We start from the raw sequence: 22,336 nt of genomic DNA on the forward strand, positions 1-22,336 counted from the left end.
AAATTTAATTAATTCACCCACTATCTAGGTGGTTTAAGTTTTCATATATAAAAGAATGCTGTGTTGCAAAGCCTTCGTGGCATTGTTTTCTTTGGGTCTCTTTCTCTAGGGAGCTGACCCTCCTTCCCTCCACGTGACTGGTGGGGTTAATGGTTGGCGGAGTCTGCCTCCCACAGACCAGACCTTGGGCTCAGGACTCTGGTGCAGACACTAGACTCCTTTCCCCTCTACCATGAGAATTTGAATTCTGAAGGCAGCACCCAGGAAGGGAAGCCAGTTGGAGCTGAGTCACCAGCTGGCAGCACCCTGGAGAGATGGCCACCAGTTTCTGGCACTGGAATCCCCCAGAAGGGTCAGCATGTCATCTTTCCCAGGTCAAATCATCTCATTCCTTACAGCCCTGAGTGCTACTCAGCATCTCCCAACAAATCCCTACTTGCTGAACTTCTTCAGCACTGAATTTTGTCATTTACACGGATTCCTTCCTGATTCATCCTTGCACCTAAATTTTTGTGCCCGTGTTTGTTTCCTTGGACTGTATTTCTAGAAGGGAAGTTACTGCATCAAAGAGTAAGCACTTTATACAGGATCTTTTTACATGTGGCCTAATGTCCTCCAGAGAATCTGTACCAATAACAGGAAGAAAGAGGTCTCAGAAGGGGAGAGAAAAGTGGTTGGCCCTGCTGGGCCAGTGGTCCAGGGTCCAGGAGGAAACTCAGCCGGGCTCTTGCACATGAACACAAACCTGCCCTTGCTGGGGCTTGCAGAACTTCTCATTTGCCTTTTCAAGTGTTGCGTAAGACGGCCCCTTTCTCCAAAAGGAATATACGGATTGCCAAATGCAATGTGGTACCTTGGACTAGATCCTGGCACAGAAAAGAGGCCTTTAATTGAAAAATGGAATAAAGTCTGGGGCTTGGTTAACATATGTTAATATTCATTACTTAGTTTTGACAAATGTAAGATGTTCACCTTAGGGAAACTGGGTACAGAGCGTACAGAAACTCTCTGCACTGTTTCTGCAACTTCCCTGGAAATTTAAAACTGTTCCAAAATTAAAAGTTTATTTAAAACTGTATTGTACCGATTTATAGTCCCACTAAGAAGGCATAGAAGTGGTAGTCTTACTACAACTTTGCCAGCAGCAAGTATTTTTAAAAATTTAGTCTTTCAACAAATATTAAGTGCCTTGTACGGTGTGCCAAGCACTACCGGAGGTACTTGGGCTCCATCATTAAACAAAGCAAGCGTAGATCAGTGCCCTCATGGAGCTGACAGCCTGGCAGGGAGAGAGAGACAGGTGCGTGAGTGTCAGAAGTTGTGCTTTGGGAAAAGGCAGAGCAGAATAAGGGACAACACAGCGAAGGGGAGGAATGAGAGGTGGGCTGCGATTAACAGGGTGATCAGGAGAAGTTTCATTGAGAAACATCTCAGTGACGACTTGAAAGAGGCGACTGGGTAAGCCATGTGGCTCCTGGAGAAAAGGCGTTAGAGGTAAGGTGTGGAAAGACACATCCTGCATGGCCTTGTAGGTGTCATACCAGGTGTGGCAGAGACACCCACCAAAAACTCCATTCACGCTACTACATTTCCCAGTTCCCTTGCAGTTAGGTGGGGCTATGTGACTAGTTTGGGCCAACAAAACGTGAGTGGAAGTGTAGCGTGTCACGTCCACGTTTGGCAATAAAAATCCCACGTGATTGATTCTCTGCTCCTTCTTTCCCTAACGTATCAGTTCCCGATGGTGCAGCTACAAGATGGTAGGTAGTTCCTCCATCAGCCTGGGCTCCGGAGTGACTACAGGGTGGGCAAAAGTAGGTTTGCAGTTGTTTGTATGGAAAAAGTCATGCAGGTTATGACTGTTGTAATAGCTTTATTAACTCAAAAGGACGTCCCAGAGGCAACTGTAAACCTACTTTTGCCCACCGCTGTATAAATTGTAATCTCTCTGCATTCTCACCGACGCGTATCTGTTTTACTTTAGCTATCCTTAAAGGGATAAAGTGGTTTCTCGTGACTTAATTTGCATTTGCTAATGACTAATGATGTTGAGCATTTCTTCATGTGCTTATTAGCCATTCACATATCTTCTTTTGAGAAATGGCTATCCAAATTCTTTGCTCATTTAATTGCCTTGTCTTTTTGTTTAGCTCATACATTTTGGATATAAGTCCCTAATCAGATATATGATTTGTAAATGTTTTCTCCTATTCTGTGTTTTTTCATTTTCTTGAGGGTATTCTTTGAAGCACAAGTTCTTAACTTTGATAAAGTTCAATTTATCTAATTTTTCTTTTGTCATTTGTGTTTTGGTGTCCTAGGAAACCACTGCCTAATTCAAAGTCATAAAAATTCGTATCTATGTTTTCTTCTGAGTTTTATAGTTTTAGCTCTTCCATTTAGGTCTGTGATCCATTTTAATTAGTTTAATTTGATCTGTGATCTATGTTTGTATATGGTGAGGTAGAGGTCCAACTTCATTCTTTCATGTGGATATCCAGTTATCCCAGCACCATCTGGCAAAGACTAGTCTTTCCCCATTGAATGGCTGGCACCCTGCACTTACATTTTTTATCTCGCCAAACTGTCCTCCAAAGAGGCTGTTGCACTAGTGTATACTCCCACCCGCAGGAGCCAAGTGCCTGTATCTCAGATTGAGCACTGAAGGTTAGGAAAGGACACTGATAAACTGAAGCTCATCAGGAACAATCACAGTGGAGGGGTTGGGGCAGGCTTGAAAGAGAGTGGGCTGCAGGAAGAGGAAAATGCCAGGGAATATAGATTCTGAGTGGGTGGGCCTGAATGTAAAGCCCTGTTCTGCCCCCTACCAGCTGTGTAACCTTGGGCAGTTATCCAACCCCACTTACCTCAGTTGCCTTATATTAAACAAAGATAGTGACCACAAACCTTTGTAGAGTTGTGAGGAGTAAATATATGTAAATATCCCACCCCATGGCAGGCCCTCAATAATAGTAGCTATTGTGACATTCGTGTATGTGCTATATGGGGCCCAGATCATGTGATCATGGGGGAGCGTCACAGTGGGATAATTAATGCTGGAGTTATTCGGTGTGAGGTTTTTAATGACTGATCACGTGCAGAAATCTGGATCCACTGGGATGTATCACTGTCACCCAGAGCAAGGTGGTACTTGAAGTCTTTGCTGTGACATGTTAAGAGGGGGAAAGGATGTGACTGAGATTGAATGTGACAGCAAGACAAGTCCTGAGTGACATAAAGGAATGGAGTGCAGGGAGGCAGGCTTCAGCAGACAAACTTGCAGGGGCCCAACAGGGGCTGCCCTGTCCCCTCCTTTAGGAAGCAGAGAGGGAAGGAGGGCAGCTTTCCTCACGAAAGGGGGATTTTGTGCTGCTCGAGCACCTCTGGCGTCATCACCCACGGCTTAGGAAAAGAACCTGCTGGAAATGTGTGTAAAATGGGTGGGGTAGAGTCCGGACTGGTTTCTCCTCTTCTTGGCTTTAGTCTTCAGAGTGGCTGATAAACACAGAATAGAAACCTAAGAATTCCTTCCTCCTCCTCTCTGTCCCCTGGGGAGGGAGGAGAGGCATAAATGCCACATCTCATTAAGTTTTTACAAGCTCAGACGGGCAGAGTGGTCCCACATGGGAGGCAGGCAGGGGCTTGGGAAGGCTGGAGGAAGGGCTCCCCAGCTCTCTCAGGAAAGATCTGTCCAAGACTGTGGAGGCCTGCTCTGCAGATGAAATAAGGGGTTAACAACTGATGTGAGGTAACAGCTGCTTTTATTAAAATTAAACAAGAAGGGCAACAGGGACAGGAAGTTGGTATATGTGGGGTCAAGAGAGACAGAGGCAGAGACAACACTGCAGATCTATCAAAACTGCCTTGGAAGAGTCAGCTCTAAGGTACAAGTCCTGAGGGTGAAAGAGAAAAGGGAAAGGCCACTCTCTGTACCATCTGAAGCTGAAACGGGGTCTTAAACGTGAGTGGGAATCTTACTGCCCTTCACCTAAGGTGACTTTATTTTTTCAGGTTTTCATCCTAAGTCTTTATTTTTTTAATTGAATTTATTGGAGTGATCTAAGGTGACTTTAAATACAAGGTATAAAAGATTAGCATAAATATTAGTTTGAATAAGGGAAATGAGAACTCTCTTTCTAAGTTCAAAAAGATTAAAGAATTAAAACCATGATCCAAAGTGTAAGGCTGGGGGAGAGAATAAATATCCTAGTGATCCACATATAAAACAGACCATCAACAAAGGAATGGGATTTGTGGTTAAGGGAGGGTCAGCTTGCCTATGCCACTATGGAGGATAACAGTGCCACAACCCCACACGGACATTAGAGGGTACTATCTGCCTCCCCTGGGTGTGAGGGTGAGGGGCTGGAGGGTGTGAGGCGTCGTAGCAGCAGAATGGCCTGGGCTTCAGCAGGGCAGGAACACCCACTGCTGATGAAGTGGGAGTAGGGACAGGGAGCCTGGCCCTGGCCTTAGGGTTTGCAGGGAAGGGAGAGGGAGATAAGGCTGCAAGTGCAGTGCATATAATATTGGGGTGACCATGGGAGGGCAGCAGCAGACACAAGTGCAGTTGCCTTCCCAGGCCAAAGGGCAGGGTTCTACCCCACCTAGGTTCATGCCCTACCATCTAGCTGGAAAACCATGGGGTTCTGGGACTTAAAAGTCGCACAGCCAGACTCTGGGGCAAGGCTGACATTAGCCAATTAGAGACCCTGCTTGTGGTCAAGTAGACAAATAAACTCCTTCCAGCTAGGGAAAGGGTGAAGGCTCCTTGAGCCTTGCCCAGTCCTGAGCTCTGGGTGTCTGCAGGGAAGCAAATAGTGTTAAGAAAAGCATCCAGCGAGATAAGGGCTTGGGTGGCACCCACTGCCTCCTCACTTCCGCAAGAATTTCTTGTTGAGGAGGAAGATGAGAAGGTTGACATTGACCTTGGCCTTATTGAAGAGCTTCATGACAGCCACACCCTCGTATTGGAGCTGCAGGAGGTCCTAGGAGAAAGGGAAGAGGCGGGGAGGAGAGTGTAAGGGTTCTTCACCGGCCCAGCCAGTGTATAAAACATCTTGGAGCTTTACACAGTCATCCAGCAGCCACTGCAACGGGGCACTGCAACCCCACTTCACAGGTGAGGAAACTAAGGCCAAGGGAGAGGTACAGAGACTTGACCAAACGTCAATTCAAGCAGAACTAGGGCCTGAAATCAGTTTTCTCATTCAAAAGGCAAAATAGCAGAGCAAAAAGATTTGGATTTAAAGTCACCGCTTTCCTGAACAGCCTCTGGCTTTGGCTGGCTTCTCAACCTTTTAGCCTCAGGGCCTGTGAAACAGGCCTAATGCTTCAGAGCTGTGGAGAGGATTAAACGAGGTAACGTGTAAAGTCCCTGACTTGCGAGAGGGCTTCAAATATTAATCCTACTTCTGACACTGCCAGCCCATGCCATTCTCCCGATGCTTGGCAGCAGGGTCTGTAAAGACCCTCACTCACCCTTTTCTTCAGAAACAGACAATGCTGATTGGGTGAGGAACAGAGCTGATGTCATCTGAGGTCAGCCTATTGTCATGAGGCTGGCACCTAAAGCCTGGCAGGTGTCTTGAGGGCTCATGAGTGTCCTCTCACCTGATAGTGAAGCTGAAATCGCTCCATGTCCACACCCAGGAACTTGGCATTTACTTCGAACTTTCCCGCCTCATCTCCAAGAGTGATGTCAAAGATCACATTTCTGAAGCTATCAGGAACAGGATTCAAAATGAGGACTACTGCCCCTTTCCAGGGTGAGTCACACTCTTCTCTACCCATTGCCCCTCATCCTGGGCAGTTCCGTGTGCCACCCAGAGCCCAGACTTCCCCTCTATCACTCTCAGGGCCCGGCTCTGTCTTCTCCCAATTTTACTTCTGCTCACTACCTCACATCTGTCTGCCTGGCCCATTCAGGTGTTCTCTCCTCTGAGAATCTTTCCCAGCATCCTCTGCCTTGGGGTGTCTAGAACTGCACCAGACTATGCCCACTGTCCTTAACTTTTCGTCTGGAGATGTCCTGTCCTCCCCATCATTCTAACAGCTCCTTCAAGGCAGGAACCATGCTTCCTCTCCCCTCCTAGCTGGTGCCCAGCCCAGGGCTCCACCCCCAAGTAATGGGACAGGAAGGGCCTGACATTCTGCCCTCTGAAGAAACATACTGAGAGGTGGGAAGATCTTCAATTTCCATCAAGACACCCTTTTCCAGGAGCTGGGCTGCAGTGTAATGAAGAGATCGCTGCTTCTTCCCTTTTCCAGAACTCCTGATTAAAAAAAGGCCCCAGAGAATTAATCCAATAAACTCTTCAGCACCAAAGACTGTACTTTCTGTGGCTGGTAAAAAAGAAATTAGACCCTGAGGTAGACTTTTCACTGGTCAGAGATAAAGGAGGGGCTGCACCTGAGCCCAAGACTTTGCAACGGAGATTCAAAGACCTGAGTTAGGAAGGGGCCTGCTGGGCTGGAGATGCCACTTTCCCAGCTGGTAGAGAGTGGGCAAAGGTCGCCATGGGCAGGGTGAGGGGTCACACATGAAGGCAGCACCTACTTGGAGCCAGGGCCCAGGTGATCTAGGCAAGCCCGGATGTACTGGCTGTAGTAGTCGCCCTGTTCCTCATAGAAGGTGGTCTTAGTGCTCAGGCCTTGGAGTGTGGCCTGAAGCTTCACCAGCTCTGCCTTCCGCCGCTGCCGGTGCCTGCGCTGGTTACAGATGTCCTGGGGTTGGGGGACCAAGGGAGAGAGAGTTGGCCCTTCCTGGCAGGAGAGCCTCAGGGCCTGACCCAGGCCCAAGAACAACTCACCGAGTACCTTCAGGAAAAGCAGGAAGAGTAGACTTCAAGGCTAATTTTCCTGGGAGGAGTACAATCTCAAGGATGCTATCCCAAACCTTCAAATCATGTCTTCAGGCCCTTCCCCACTGAGGAGTAACTGTTTCAAGGCTCCTTGATTTTCAGTAAAAGAGAGTTGCAAAAGTATCTCCTTCCCTGACTAATTTTAAGACCTTTCTTTCAAGTAGGACCCTCTGGGGTTTTATTGGCCTTCCCCTGGCTGGTGACAACTTGGGGTGGGCACTTCCCAGGGAGAGGACTGCCCTCGAGGTGCACGCATGTACACACACAGGCACACACATATACACACACAAGCACACAGATCCCAGGCCCAGGTCATTACCTTGGCCAGGTCGTCCACCAGCCCCTGGTAGCCATCGCTGGCACTGACCAACCCCAGGCTCTCCAATCGGCGCAGGTTCCGCAGGGCGCGCCTTTGCTTCTCTGCCAGTGGCAGGAGGGAGTCAGCTGTCAGTGAGCGTCGTCGTCGAAGGGGCTCTGAGTTCTGTGCCTCATAGGCCTGGCGTTGGCACATCAGCCGCTTGTGAGCAGCTTCCTGGGGGGGGGGAGATAATGGCTTCATGGGTCTATCTGGCCCTACTATTCTGCCCCCAAGCCAGGGCAGGCCCCAGAGGCCCCAGCAACAAAGGGGCACTTCAGGGTATCATCAGTAGCGTGATCCCAGAGCCCAGCTTCTGGGGGAAAGAGACAGGGGTGGCTTGTGAAGAACATCAAGGTGTAATATCATGGACATAGAAGGGCCCCATGGATGGCCAAGAGGAGTAGAGGCCCAAGGGAGACCCAAATGGAAGTACAGCATAAAGGATTCCGACAGACACTGGCTGTGACTTCCCAACACTGGAGCTCTGTGATGGCTCCAGGGTATTTGGGAACATTTCCCTCCTGTCCTGTGTGTTGGGACGTGCTTCTACTGGCTGTCCCCACCTTCTCTCTGGGAAACCATTGGCTTAGTCTTCACTCCAGCTGGCCCAATTTGTCCCTGGCTCCCCACCCACTTACCACTTTCTCCTGCCTCCGGGCCTTCAAGTGACCAACCTCTGCTGAGCACCAGCCCTTTGGTGCAACATCCCCCACAACACCTAACCTGATATCAGAGGCTGGTGTCCCTGCAAAACTCACTCTTGTTTTAGTGGGGAGTGGGGAGGATGGTGGAGTCCCAGGATTCTGCAGCCTGAAGTTCCCCACAGCTAAGGCTGCTCTTTTCAGCCTGTGCGTTTCTGGTGAGCAGAGGTATCTGCTTGTGAAGCAGACTGGGGGTAGGGGTGAGAGAAAGGAATCAGCAGTGCTGGTGGGGTGAGGTGGAAACAAATGAGACAGTACCTGTAGGCTGGACACCGAGAGGGACAACATCTCCTTGAAGGAGTCCCCAGGGTGGAACTGCATGATGTCAGCCAGCAACTGCTTGGTGCTGCAGGAGGAAGGGGGTAATGGGGAGAGGTGAGGGGCAGGGGAAGGGTCGGGAAGTGGGGCTGGCTAGAGAGCTGACAGGAAGTGGACCCCGCCTAGCATCATGGCTGCCAGGGACACTAGGGAGGTAAGAGAGCGAGCAGGAGTGTGTGTGAGGAGAACGCAGTCCAGGAGGGAGACCCCTGTGCTACAGAAAGAAAGGCCACAGTCTGAACATACTGTGCTCTCAGTGTCCTCTGCCTACAGTGTCCTCCCACAAAGTGTCTTCCTTTGAGTCCTCCGGCTGAAGTACGTACTTCCTCCTCTGTGAGACCTTTCCCAACCCAGGTGTCCCTTCTCCCCAGCTCTTAATGCACCAGACACCCACCTCCCTCTTGGAGGCTCTGGCTGTGCATTCACCCCTAGCCCCACCCTGCTGCAAGGCCTTTGATGGCAAGACAAAGCTGAACACGCAGCTCACTTGTTTACTGCGTGAATGAATGAGGAGGGGCTGCCTTGCTGGCAGGGAGATCGAGGTGGTGGCTCAATCTCCTCTTGGTTCCTCTTCTGCCCAAAGACCAGCCCAGCCCTCTGAGTTCTCCCTCACCTTTGCAGAACTGGGGAAACCAAGCTCCATGCCTATCTCCTGACCATCACTTGGCAACAACAGGGAATTAGAACACAAGCTCCATCACAACTGGCCATGGGACTCTGGGCAGTCACTTAACCCCTAACTTCTTTCCTCAACTGTAACGCAGTTTGTTACTAAGGTTAAGTGATAACATATAAAAAAGCATTTGATAAACAGCACAACAATACATAAACATCATTGTTGCCAATATCCTATCTATTCCTTTGCCTTCAGCTACAACAGCTGAGGCTGCCAGAGGAAAACAGCTGAGATGGCAGCAAGGGGAATGCCAGTTAGGCCTCAGGGAGAACTTTCTGAAGGACAGGAGAGCCCAGGAAGAAGGTGGAATGGCTACTTCTGTGTAGGCCACTTTATTGGCCTTAGGGGGAAAGCTCAGGTCAGCAGGGGGACAAGGCCACTCTCACCTCAGAAGAAGGCTCCGGGCATTGGTATCATCCGCATCTGTCTCTAGCCCTTCAAACTTGTTGGTAAGTGTCAGGGACACTTCTACCTTGCTCAGATCCATGCTCCCATCTGCAGCTACATTTCCCCCTGAGGTAGGATGAGAAATGGGAGCGGATCATGGAATATAAGCTGCTCCATGCACCCCTCTTCCAGGAAGCTTTCCCACACTGACTCGTGGCACCACCCTGTGCCTTCAACCCTGAGCACCAATGGGAGGGCTGTTACCCACAGATCCTACCCGTGTGTTACTGGAGACATGACTCCCCAACAGCCTCAGCCTGGGTGCCCTGAGGGCAGGGGGCTGTATCTCCCTGAGCCTGGATCTCCTGGCTCTCTCCTATCTGTCAGCACCTCTGTTCGGCCTTTTCACCCCTGTAATAAGCTTCCTCCCATTTCATAACTCCTGAAATCCTGAGCAAAACATCGATCGGCTGCCTCCTACACACACCCCCAGCAGGGATCGAGCCTGAATACTGGGTATATGCCCTGATGGGGAATCTAACTGGCAACCTCTTGGTGCACAGGACAATGCCCAACTGAGCCACACCAGCCAGGGCTATCTCACGTGATTTAATTGGCCATTTATATGATGATACTGGGTCTCTCTACTGTCTGTCTACTCTCTCCATATCAGTCTGTGTCCATGTGTCCACCTCCCAACCAGAGGGAAAGGTAGGATGAGTGTGTAACCAGCTTCCTGGCACACATCCCAGACTGAACAAAAACTCTATAGAGGGCATGTAAGCATGCCCTGCCCACCTGCCTGTCCCTCTCTCCCTGCAGGCCCCAGCTGCCTCAGCACGCACCAATGAGGTCATGGATAGTGGGCATCTCCCCGAGGTCCTCCAGGAGCTCATGTAGGGGGTCATGGTGGTCAGGAGCGATCCAGTCCTGGTGCTCCAGCAGCAGCTGCAGCATGGAGGAAGGAAAGAGATGCAAGGTCTGAGCCAGGCCTCCCTTCAAGGGTCCACCCTACACCATAGCGTGGCCTTCCATAGCCCTATCCACCTACCCAGCCCCCACCCAGGTTGCAGCCCCTCACCCTGTGTGTGTTGACCAGTTCCCCCACAGTGATGTACACCACGGGTTTAGCCACAGCCACCATGTCTGAATACTCGTCCATTGCAAAGCGCTCTTCTGGCTCTGGTACCTGGCAGGCTCGGCAGATGAACCTCCTATCTCCACGGGGAGAGCATGTGAGAGAGTGGGGTGGGTCAGCACCCCCACATATTCTGTTCCCACAGCCCTTCCCCTGGCCCTCTCCAGTGACTGTTCAAGCCAACTCTGACTCTCCAGTCTCAGCTCCACCACTGTCCTGCCCTACTTCTCTCCCAATTCCCCCCAAACCTCTTCCTTCAATAGTTCTCTTATCTCTCCACTGGGGAGTCCTTCCAACAATCTCCCCTCCAGCCCAGTAACTATTCTCTTCACCCCATGCCTCTCTTCCTCATGGATTCCAGAGAGAGAAAGTGGGACATGAAAGATAAGAAAAAGGGGACAGGGAAAAACAGGGTGCCAGGACCCTAGACCTGAACTTGATGTACGTCTCCTCTAGGTAGTCATTCAAGACTTGCAGGTGCCGGCTCTCCCCAGAGAAGGTCTTGCCAGCTGCGGCAAGCTGCAGGAGTTGAGCAACAGCCCCCAAGGTGTGGCGCTGGGGGGTGGCCAGGGCACCGCCTGCTGCCATGGCCACAATGTCAAAGGCATCAGGGGCCACCACGGCTGGGTTCAGGAATCGGTAGTACAGGAGGTTCCCTACCACCTGAGGGCAGAGGAGACCATCTCAGAAGCACTCTGGGGTCTGCCTTGGCAGCCCTGGCCCCACCCACCCAGCTCATGTGGCTAGAAAGGACCATCTGGGCCAACCTTGTCATTTTACAGAAGAGAAAACAAGACCTAGAGCAGGACAGCAACTTGCTCAAGGTCACACAGTAAACTTGAGCAAGAGGTGGGACTAGAACCCAGATCTCCTGACAAGTCTAGGGTTATCCACTGCCAGTTCATGTCCCAGCTGCCTTTCCATCTGCCACTTAAGCCCTGCTGGTAAGCCAGGGTCAAGTTTCCTTCTTGCGTTTTTACAGTACAGGGGTTTTTCTCCTCTTGTCTCAGTCTGGGGGTTCATAGGCACCACTAGGGAAAGGACAGCCAAGGATGTTGGGGAGGAGACAACACTTGCCTTATAGACTTCGTTTTCCATGGCATCAGGGAACTTCTCTGCCAGAGTCATCTTCAGGACCTTCGCCACATATCGCATCCCATAGCTGTGAACAAAGCAATTGGTGTACTTTGTTCCTGCCCATTTCTACCAGAGTTCAGGTCATGAGTACCTGCCTGCCTCTCCCTCCCCAGGCTCAGCCACCCTACAGCTGAGCATTAGCACTGGCCCTCTACAGCCAGCTCTCTGATGCCCTCCTCCAAACATCTCTGGACCTTGTCCCTCCCTCCTGCTCATGTGAATAACCCAAGACCAGGGCCCACTCATCCACTAGGCTCTGTTTCCCACCTGGCCTGAGAGTCTCATCTTTGGCCCCATAGTACCCCTTGGGGGCCCCCCAAACCCCAGTTCTACCCTGCCTTCCTCCAGAGGCACCTTTAGCCCGTACCTTGGGCGCCTGGCACTCACACCAGAACCCTGCCCCAGGACAGCCCGGGAGGCGCCGAGGTGGCCAACCCTGTCGGCTGTCACAGAGCACCTGCGAAGACCCTGGCCTGGGCGAGGCAGGGCCAGGACAACCACGAGCTGGGGGAGGGCTCCAGTCCTGACTACCACTAACCCGAGATATCAGCTTAGGCCATTTTCTTCCCCTTTAGAGGTTTTCCCTGGTCTTGGAAGATGGGGATGATTCTTCTTTCTTTTTTTTTAAATTTATCGATTTTATTTATTTATTTTTTATCCTCACCCGACGATATGTTTATTGACTTTAAAGAAAGATGAAGGGAGGGGGGAAGGGGAGAGAGAGAGAAGGAAACACTGATTTGTTGTTCCACTTATTTACGCATCATTGGTTGATTCTTGTATGTGCCCTGACCGGGGATCGAACCCGCAACCTTGGCCTATTGGTATGTTGCTCTAACCAACTGAGCTGCCCGGCCAGGGCGGGGATGATTATTCTTGTCCTCTCTCTTTCACAGGGTTTCTGTGAAGACCAAGTGGAATTATGTCTGTGACAGTAATGTATAATGGTAGAGTGCGAGTCAAACACGCCAGACTCGCTTATTATTTTTTATTAGTCTTATTATGGATGTACCACCTACAAATTTCTTTAGATTTGTTTAAAAGCTATTTCGATCTCCTAGGGTAGCAGAAACAGAAGTTTACAGCTCATTGTGTACTTTCCTTTATTAGATCTAGGACAATCTTTTCTGAATTCTAACTGTAAACTTAATCCAGTTCTCCAGGTTTGGGGAGCAGAGTTATAAACTCTAGGTTCCCACCTGCATCCCCACCTTGCCTCTTGCAGCTCTGAGCACCAGGAAGGCTGGCTGGCTAAATAATGACCTGGATGAGGGTCACCTTGTCAACATTTGTAATCATTTGCTTTTCAAAAAACCCCTTACTGAATAAATTTTAAGAAAGGAGAGAACTATAAAGTGCTTACTGGTTTGAAGTATTTCTTATTTTTGACTTTATGGACTGAATCCTATTTTTCCCCCCATTTGCTCTCAGACAATAATATATCCTCATAATCACTTGATGTTCCCTTCTCTGGCTCCAATGGTGTCCTGACAGGCCACATACAGACCTGCATGTATTCCAGCTCAGTCTAGCAGGGTATTCATGCACTCTCTCCACTCATCTCCTAGAAGCCCTAGAGCACCCCCAGCCACATTTCCCTTCCTTTCCTGCCCCACCCTTTCAGAACTGCTCTGCTCTTCCCATCATGGCCTGGCCTAGGCTGGGGTGGGGCTGTTGCACATACGGAATTTGGTCCACAGATGAGATGATGGCTACAAGGAATTTATCAGTCAAGGTGAGGAGGCTGCGAAGGGAGATGTCCAGTCGTCTCTGGACCTCAGGGTGGCTCAAAGCCTGCTCTGGGGTGACGTTGTAGGGGAGGTGGCTGTGGGCAGAGAGAGACAAGGTATCAGCCAGAGCCCCTTCCCATGGCCTCCTCTCCCAAAGCCCTCCCCCTTAAACTCTTCATCTAACAACAGGGTTTCATACACACACATTAAGGGCAGCCCAGCATGCTTAAGGGGATGAGGCCAGAATAAGGGAAAGGACTCAGAAAGGACTGGAGCCACGTGAGTGGAAAGTAAAGAAGAAAGAGTTGGAGTACCCACGGGGAGGTGGAAGAGTGTAGAAGGGAAAGGCTGTGGAAAGACTCCTAAGGGGAAATGAGGACACCAGAGCTGCCCTGCATCTAGTTTTTGGCAGTTAGGGCAATAGGGAAAGCTGGGCCAGGGCCTAGCAGTCCCCCCACCTACAAGCCTGTGTGCCACTGGGAGAAACCACCAGCACTACCTGCTCTCCTCAGTGGTTCCATCTCCTTAGTACGTAAGCATCTGAGTAATGCTTCTAATCTATAAGGCCAACATATTTCTCCCACTATCTCATTTGCCTATTCATCATAAATCTGAATATTCATCTATACCCCTATCAATAAGTAGGCCATATCCCAACTCCCAGCAAATCTGATATCATTTACAAGTACTGACATGGCAATTAAACAAATATGCATATTCATCTGTGCTGCTCTTTCTATGTCAAGCACACCAGGTCCAGTGTCATTTACATCAGTTCCATGTTAATTACCAGAGGGGGTCTGAAAGGCTACCTTATTTCATCCTATAGGGCTGGTGTCATATTTGCATAAATCAGCATGCTCATTTACCTTCAAAGCACACCCAAGCTTCCCCAATGAGGCCCAAGACAGAGCTGATCAAAGAGAGCTCTCCCTCTGTCCTCTCCTATCTGCTCACCTGCGATGCCCTGTCTGGGCCTCCGTCTGGTTGATCCAGCTCTTGTAGATGTGAACAGGGTCTGTGTGGACGCTTAGCGTCTTATCCTCCAGCACGTCCTGGATAACCTTGCCCAGGATCTCCCTCAGGGCACTCTGTCCACGCCCATTACGGTAGAATCTCACCACCAGCCTCACCACGGTTGGGTTGCCTGTTACCATGTCCTGGGGCTGTTCTACCTTTGACCTGTGGTTCAAGAGGTCATTGAAGCTGGCCTCCCGCCTCTGCGTAGGACAATCAGTTGCTTTTCCTTTTTGAGATTTTGGCTCTTCAAAACCTGCTCTGATGTCCCTCTTCCTAAAAATGTCCTGTTTGCTCTAGCTCATCCTTTGAGCTAACATGGCAGCCCATGTCCTCCCACCCTGCTGTCCTAGGAGATGTCTTATAGTCACTTCACAGGAGGTAGACTAAAAAGGTTTCCTGGTTCCATTCCTACCCGCAAACCTCAACAAATACCTACCCTATGAAGGAACCAACAATAAGATCTCTTAACCTGCTCTCTTTCCATTCCTTTGCATCTGGAAAACCTACTTGATTTCCTCCTGGAGCGCAGTCTTGAACAGCTGGAGCAGGAGATAGGCCTCGCGGCGGTTGGAAGCATAGTTATACAAACTGAAAATCACTGACTCCATGAACTTGGTAGTTTTGTTCTGTGGCATCTGAAAGATCAGCTTGGCCAGGTAGATGGGTTGAGTCTGCAAGTAATGGGGGAGATGGGAATGACTGCTCAGGCACTTTGAGGACTAGTGATCAGATAAAGGAAGGTTTTCCTGATGGGAACTTGGAATGGAGAAAGCACTGTCACAATTTCTCAAGGACACTAGAAACATTTCAGACAAATGGGAGGAAACAGTCTCTTTTTCAGGGGGTAAGGCATTAGGATTATGGGAAAGTACATGTCACATGGAGGCAAAAGCACCGCCCTGAAGGCCTCAAGGTCTCAGGCCCTCAGGAGATGGTGGCGACATCTCCTTCCAAAGTCCTCTGCTCACCTGGAGCAGGTAGAAGAGGTTTTGGTAAGCTTCTAGTTTCTGCCGTTTCTCTTTACTCAGCGACTTTAATCCCTTCTGCTTGTCCGGGACCATCAGATCCGACAGCTGTTCCTTATTCTTCTTGGTCAGCTTCTTGCAGTGGGAGACCACCTCCTGCAGGGGTGGGGAAGCGGATGATGCAGCCAGCCCAGGCCAGCCCGGAGCACAGAACATATGGTCTAGAATCAGCGCCTGGAAGAGCCAGGGCTTTCTGCTGTTCAAGGTATTCAAGGCATGAGCCAAGGGAGATAAACAGTTCTAGGGTGAGGAAGGGCCCCTCCTACTGGCCCAAAACTCCACCTGGCACCCCTGCTCTCACAGGGTGGGTCCCCAAAGAAAACTAGGCTGCCAGGCTGAGGCATCACGTCTACTGGTTTTGCTATTAGTTCTTTTTCTTCTTTTGTTTTTGAATTTTTATAAGTGTTTATTTGGACCAACTGACAACAATTACCAGGAAGCAAGGTCTAAAATGCTCGCCTAGTTCTTACTGGACTGCTGCACAAATTTAAGTAGTGAGAGTGCTTTTACCCCATCCCTGCATGTCTGTATGGCTGTCTGCAGCCAAGGTGGGCCTTCTCATTATTCCCGCTTTACTAATGAGGAAACACACTCAGATTACAGCCACAGTACCATTGCTAAGCAGCAGCAGAGCCAGGCGTTCCAGTTTTACGTCCAATGCTCTTTCTACTATATCGCATGTGCCCAACAAATTACTAGAAGGACAGAGGACCTCTGGACTAAGGACCTGAGCCAGGTGATAAAATCCAGACATTTAAAAATATTGGTTTAGCAATCAGAGAATGTCCAGTATCACTGCTCCAGAAGCAGCCAGATTTGGGGTAGAAGGTGGGCCGGCAGTCCCCTCACCTGCAGGGTGATCCGGTTCTTCACCAGCAGGCCAATCTTGATGTCCATGAGATTGAGGTCCTGCTCTAGGTGCTGGTTGGACCGGATCTTCCTGACCACGTCTTCCTGGAGCTTTAGCAGCTCTGCCTCTGCCAAAAAGTCCTGCTGGCTTTGATTCAAGAGGTGGACAAATCTGCATACCACACTGAGAGGAGGATGGGGCGTGTGGACTGGCAGGAAGGAAAGAGGAATCCGGGTTAGACATGCCCTCACCAGAGGCTTCCCCACCCACCCCCTACCCTAGTTATCCCACCCTCAGTCCCCATTCTGATTGAGGCCAGCAGGCCCTTAAACTCTAGCTGGTTCTGCTTGTAGCTGGAGGGCAATCGGCAGCCTCCTAGTCAGTCCTGTCCCTGAGCTCCTTATTAACCAGGTATGATATGAGGACGAGCTGTCCTTGCCCTGCCTGTGGATTCACCCCCAACTTGGGCCTATCCCAGTACCCTCCACACCAAAGTCAGAGCCCTAGCTCCCTCGGATGATCCCCCGGGGCCCTTTTATTCTGATTTACAACCCACTCCTGCTGAGCTAACTTGCTCTCATCCTTCATCCCAAATTCACTTCCACCTCTTGGCCTCCACTGAGCCCTCCCTAACCCTCACACAACCCTCCTCTGTCAGGGAGGAGCAGCAGCAGAAGGGATGTCTGATGGGTTTTATATTATAGGGAGGTCAGAGCTAGATGGTGCTTCTCCCAGAACCTCTATTGAAAAGGGTATCTGAGCAAAGAGAAGCCTCTGAGCTAAGCTGCAGGGAATAACAACCAAGCTACTACATGTAATATTCACTATGGAGCAGAAACTGCTTTACACACTTAAAGCAGCCCTGTGAGGTCAGTATACTAAAACTAATCGGTGAGACCACTGAGGCGCAGAGAGGGTAAGCAACTTGCCCTAGTTTACACAGCTAGTAATAAATGAGAGTCAGATGTGGAAAGTGCATAAAACTAGGCTCTGTCCAGTAAGGGAATTAGACAAAGAAACCACAATTCACGACAGTGTGGCTAATGTTTTCAGAGGTGTGAGCATGGGGACCTTTGGGAAAACAAAAACCGGCCACCCAAACCCACCTGGCGAATGAAGAAAGGCTTCCCAGAGGAGGTAAGGTTCTCACCCTAATGACTGTGAAAAGGAGGTGAGAGTGAGTGAACATGGCTGTTTTAGGAAGTGCCAGGAGTCCATCATGTCTGGAGCATAGCACAGAGGGTGCAGGTGGTGAGGGACGAAGCCAGGGGTCAGCGAGGCCAGAGGCACAGGTAGAGGCTAGATCACAGAGAGCCTTGGAAGCTGTGGTTAGGAGACTAGGCTTTATGCCCAGGGAAATGGGATTTGCTGACAGGATTTAAGGGGGAGAATGACCAGATCACATGGACAGGTTATGGATTAATCTGGTTACTGCACAGCGGATCACATGGACAGGTTATGGATTAATCTGGTTACTGCACAGCGGGGACCTTGGAGGACTGAAGAATGGTGGAATCAAAGACCACAGAGAGCATCTGGATTCAATGAAACAAGGTTCATTAACTCATTTAGGCTTCCAAACAACCCTACAAGATATGTACTGTCATTATCCCCATTTTATAAATGAGAAAACTGAGGCAATAAAGAGATCAAGTAATTTGGCTAGGGCTACATGGCTAGTGCCGAGTGAAGCTTGGGATAATGGAACTGGGAGACAGGACCAGGGACAGAGTTCTTCCACGAAAACTATAAACTAAAGAGAAGAAGGTAAAGGATGGCCAGGGCTGCGTTATTAGTGCACAGCAAGAGCAGAACAGAAAGGGTCAGGCTGGGGGAAGTAAGGAGGAAAAGCAGCTGGCAGCCTGGGGGCAGATGGGCTGAGTCTGCGGCCAGAGGGAAGACGGTGGTGCCCCCGTAGGCAGGACAGGGTGGGACAAAGGACTGAGAAGGTGAAGGAGATGACTCCTGAATAGCGTATTCAACTTGGAGCCCAGGACTGTAAGCTCAGGCCCAGAAAGGAAAGGGGTCAACTTCTTCAGGAACCTGGACATGAACCACTAGTCCACCTCAAGACAAGGAGGAGGACTCCAGGGCTGAGCTTCTGGACCGTGGACAGGAGCCAAGAGCAGCCTAGAAGGACTTCTTTAAAGCTTGAAACCCACACGCCATCACTGGGAACTGTGGGGCAGGAAGATGGACTCTTTCAAGTTCCCCAGCACTGCAGAAAGGACTCCATGAACCCCACCTGGTTCCTGTGTGCTAGACCACAGCGGTCAGCAGGTAGAAGGGTCATAGGCAGGGAGAGGGCAAAGCAGGAGGAGGCTTGAACTCCAGGGAGAGGAGAAAGATCCTTTTCTTTTTTGTGTGGCTTTGGTGGTAGCCATGGAAAGATAACTAAAGCCTGGTATATAATGAACCTGATTAGAGGAACTGTCCCTGTGACCAGGCTTTCTCTTATTTGGGTGGGCAGGGTGGCTTCTGTTACCATACCCATTTGACATTCTTGCACAGACAACTTGTACCTCCCCCTTACTTGCTGTGTAGCCTCAGAAGGAATATCTAGACCTGCCTGACTCTGGGGGGATCCCTATTTGTCCCATCAAACTGGGGGATTCCCAAAGGCAGGGCACATCTCCTCACTGTTCTGTCCACTCCAACTCCAGGTCCTAAGACATACTCAAGGTTTGGGACAGCAGCTGTCAAGGAGAGAAAAGGGCTGAAGAGGGCCAGATAACTCCTCCAAGGTCCCACTTTGTAAGTTGTGGGGTGGGGTGACTTTCTGTCTTGCTGACTGTTGAAAATCATCTGACTTGCACAGCAGAGACACTCAGAGACAGGGGATGGAAGCCAGGCAGTTTACTCACAATGCAGAGAAAGACCAGGCAGCTTACCTAACATCCTGTAGTCATCCCGGGCTTTCCTAGCTCGGAAAAATGCCTGGATTTTCACAACAGCGTTAACCTGCCATGAACACAGATAGAAAAAGGGTCACTGACTGCCCTTGCCCTGGTTTCATGGGTAAAGGCTGGGTATAGGGACAGGGGGCACAGGATGACACTCACATTCTTCTGGAAGTAGTCCAGACGCCTACGGTATTGCCTCCGAGCTGCCCACATCCGGGCCCAAGCCTGAATCTGGGAAAAGAGAGACACTTCCCTCAGACTCAGGACAATTCAGCCATCTCCAAAGATCACAAGTTGGTGAGAGGACTAAAAAACTTTTCCCAGAAGATCTTTCAAGAGAGACAGGAACCTGCGTAAATCATGATAGCTACCTTGATTACGGCATCTGTGTTTGCTTTTAAATACTGCAACCGTTCCAAGTAAATCTTCCGTTGTCTGTAACCCCGCCAAAGAGCCTGCACATTAGGACAGAAAAAGAAGTCACCCTGGTTGGTCCCTGTTGGCCTGTGAGGCTTGTACAAAAGCCTTGTCCTGGGCTCTTCAGGGAAGGGTGGGGTCAGGCAAGTGGAGGGGGAAGGGGAAACTGGCCCTGTTCTCAAAGAACTTCCAATTTCATGGGGGAGACCAAACACCTGCACATAGCCAGCCATGCCCTCCACCACACTCCCTGGTACCAGCTCGTACCTGTGCATTATACAATCAGGCACACATACCCATGCCAACCAACACCTCCTCACAGCAACTCAACTGCAAGATACAGGCTTAAAAGAAATTAATAAAGTGTACACCTACACACTCATCCACCCATTTAGAGTCCATCCACACACCATCACTCTCTCCATCCCCCCTCACATGCACAGTCTGGGGAGGCACATGGTGGCATGGATGTAAAGTGTGCACAGGCACAGTAGTGTGCTCACCATCTCTACCAGTGGGCAGCAGGTCACTAATACTCTCATAATTTACTTTCTTTACAATTATACCATACATATCCCCTGCTCTAAGTAAATCTTCTCCCCAAGGTCCCTAGTAATTCAGCTATCAGGCTAATGGCCTATCCCCCTGACAGGTCTGCTACAAAGGGTTCAAGGGACCATTTCCTCCATAAATCACACCCCCTTTGGTCTCTAAGACATAAATCTCATGATGCCCTTCTGTTTTGGTCTCCTTCCTAGGGGCCTCTTCCCTTTCACCCCAAGCTTGTGTAAGATTAATTTTCCTAAAGAACCACTTGGACTATGTCTCTCTCAGCCCCAAAGTTCCCAGAGTTCTCAACCACCTGACCCCACACTCCCATCTGATTTTCTACTGGTCCCTACCCTCTTAAGAATTCTAGCCACATCAGACATTCCACTTTCTTCTAAATATTTTATGATTTTTTCTGCCCAGAATCTTTGTTCAGGCCCACCCTTGCTCCCAGCCTTATCTCTACCCTCTGAAATTCTTCCTGTCTTTTAGGGCCCATGTCAAATACCTCCTGGTGCTCCAGCCCTGGAGAACACTCTACCACTGACAATGTCACAGTTTGGTGGGTTATGAGCATCCCCTTGCAGCCAACTGTCCTCCCAGGCCTTCTTAAAGCCGACTCTCCTGGCTAGCCTTTCCCTAGCCTAAGGATTCCACTGTCCCTCTGTTGGGACAGGATGTAAAAGACAGCTTGGCCCTATGACACCAGCTGTTTGTCCCTCTTGGAGCCTAGAGGCTAGGAGGGTCCGTTTTCATGTCTTTCCTCAGCACTCCTTCCTCTTCTACTCCAGGTACTGCAGACATACCCTCTGGAAAGCTGCTGGAGTGAAAGGCAGAGAGGTCTCTCTGCTCTTGCCCTTGCTCGCCTCACATGGCTCCTCCTTAAAGAGGGGGCCTCCCAATCTAGGTTGGTTGGAATTTAGGACTCTGACTAGGGTCCTGAATGATGTGGGAGCTTTCAGGAGAGATCAGTCTCAGCACACCCAAGCGGGCTCATTTCTGAATCTCCCTTCTCCGCAGCTGGAGGGCAGGTGGCCTGAGGCTCTGTGCTACCTCTCCCTCTGTTTCCTAGGACCTAGGCTGAGCCCACATAGCACCAGTACTGGCAGCAAATGACTCTATCCGCCCACTGTTGGTGTGGCTTTTTGGCTCCTTAGAAAGTTGGTGTGAAATTCCAGCCTGTGCTCATAGGAGGAATCCCTATGATTCAGACCACTAAATGTTGATGACTAAGGTTCTGTACTGAGTTCTGGGACTGATGCCCTGAAATTTAGCAACTCATAATGGCTACCACCAATGGAGCGCCTACTGCACTAAGTGCTACATGTAATTTCCCTACTTAATCCTCAGATTAGGCGAGTACCATCATTATGCATGAGGAAACAGTGTTGGAGAGGGCTTAGGTAGGGTGGTCGAGGTCACGGGACCCAGAAATAGTAGGAGCAGGAGGCAAACTCCAGCCTCTGACTCCAAAGCCTGAGCTCTCAATTACCACCCACATGCCCTACATCTTAATCCATAATTGAGGGCCATTTGCCAGTCTCAGCCTGTGCATCTGTCTCCCTGGGATGCTCTGAGGTTGTCTTTGTGTCTCTACTATTACAATGTCTAACATCAGCTGTATTCCAGTTACTGCAAGGGGAGAGATGTGATCAATCAGCTGTGTCTCTCCTCCATCTCCCACCCCTGCCCAGTGCCAGTGGCAGCCTTTGCGGATACTAGCCACTCAGAGATGTTCATTAAATAAAGTATCTTTACACTGCCAACATCTCCATGAGGCCCTCCAGGTCGCATCTACCTGGGGAGGTCTCTGTTTGCTCAATTCCCATCATTCCTGGCTTGCAAAGTGCCCAGGCCTCAGGCCTATCTTTCTAGTTGGCCTCAGGTCCCAGATACTTGTGGGTCAGTCTTAGAGGTCACAGTGGACCAGCCACAGGCTGCAAGAATAAAACTGGAAAGGACTGGCTAAAGAGAAAGGGTAGAAGTTCTTTCCCTAAGAGCTATTCCACCCCTTTTCTGTTTAACCACCACCCTCTTTTCACTCCTCCTATTCTTGTAGGAAGTCCTCCTGGGGTCTAAACCCTGATATCTTACTAAATCTTATTCCACTCTCCCCGTGGGGAAGCTAACAAGCAGCTCTCATACCCTCTGGATGGTGATGGTGGTGATAGTAACTAGCACTTATGCCATGTTCTCGCCTATCTGCCAGGCACTGTTTTAAAGTACTTTAGATATTATCTCACTGAATCCTCACAACCCTATAA

General features: G+C 49.9%; 1 protein-coding gene across 1 annotated transcript in view; it reads right to left on the reverse strand.

The window, feature by feature from the left end:
- Positions 1–3,341: 3,341 nt before the first annotated feature.
- IQGAP3 (IQ motif containing GTPase activating protein 3) overlaps positions 3,342–22,336 on the reverse strand; it is a 36,975-nt gene continuing 17,980 nt past the window's right edge. Inside the window, exons 20-38 of the mRNA XM_016221576.2 lie at positions 19,478–19,561; positions 19,266–19,337; positions 19,095–19,164; positions 16,203–16,411; positions 15,297–15,449; positions 14,836–14,999; positions 14,266–14,490; positions 13,263–13,403; positions 11,519–11,603; positions 10,872–11,104; positions 10,385–10,517; positions 10,149–10,251; positions 9,303–9,429; positions 8,181–8,268; positions 7,183–7,395; positions 6,560–6,726; positions 6,174–6,275; positions 5,614–5,722; positions 3,342–4,988 (exon numbers count right to left, since the gene is read on the reverse strand). Coding sequence (XP_016077062.2) covers positions 4,875–4,988; positions 5,614–5,722; positions 6,174–6,275; positions 6,560–6,726; positions 7,183–7,395; positions 8,181–8,268; positions 9,303–9,429; positions 10,149–10,251; positions 10,385–10,517; positions 10,872–11,104; positions 11,519–11,603; positions 13,263–13,403; positions 14,266–14,490; positions 14,836–14,999; positions 15,297–15,449; positions 16,203–16,411; positions 19,095–19,164; positions 19,266–19,337; positions 19,478–19,561 — 2,592 coding nt within the window. The 3' untranslated portion in view covers positions 3,342–4,874. The remainder of the gene's footprint in view (positions 4,989–5,613; positions 5,723–6,173; positions 6,276–6,559; positions 6,727–7,182; positions 7,396–8,180; positions 8,269–9,302; positions 9,430–10,148; positions 10,252–10,384; positions 10,518–10,871; positions 11,105–11,518; positions 11,604–13,262; positions 13,404–14,265; positions 14,491–14,835; positions 15,000–15,296; positions 15,450–16,202; positions 16,412–19,094; positions 19,165–19,265; positions 19,338–19,477; positions 19,562–22,336) is intronic.

Source organism: Miniopterus natalensis, chromosome 19 (assembly GCF_054644295.1).
Source record: "Miniopterus natalensis isolate mMinNat1 chromosome 19, mMinNat1.hap1, whole genome shotgun sequence".
Classification (NCBI taxonomy): Eukaryota; Metazoa; Chordata; class Mammalia; order Chiroptera; family Miniopteridae; genus Miniopterus; species Miniopterus natalensis.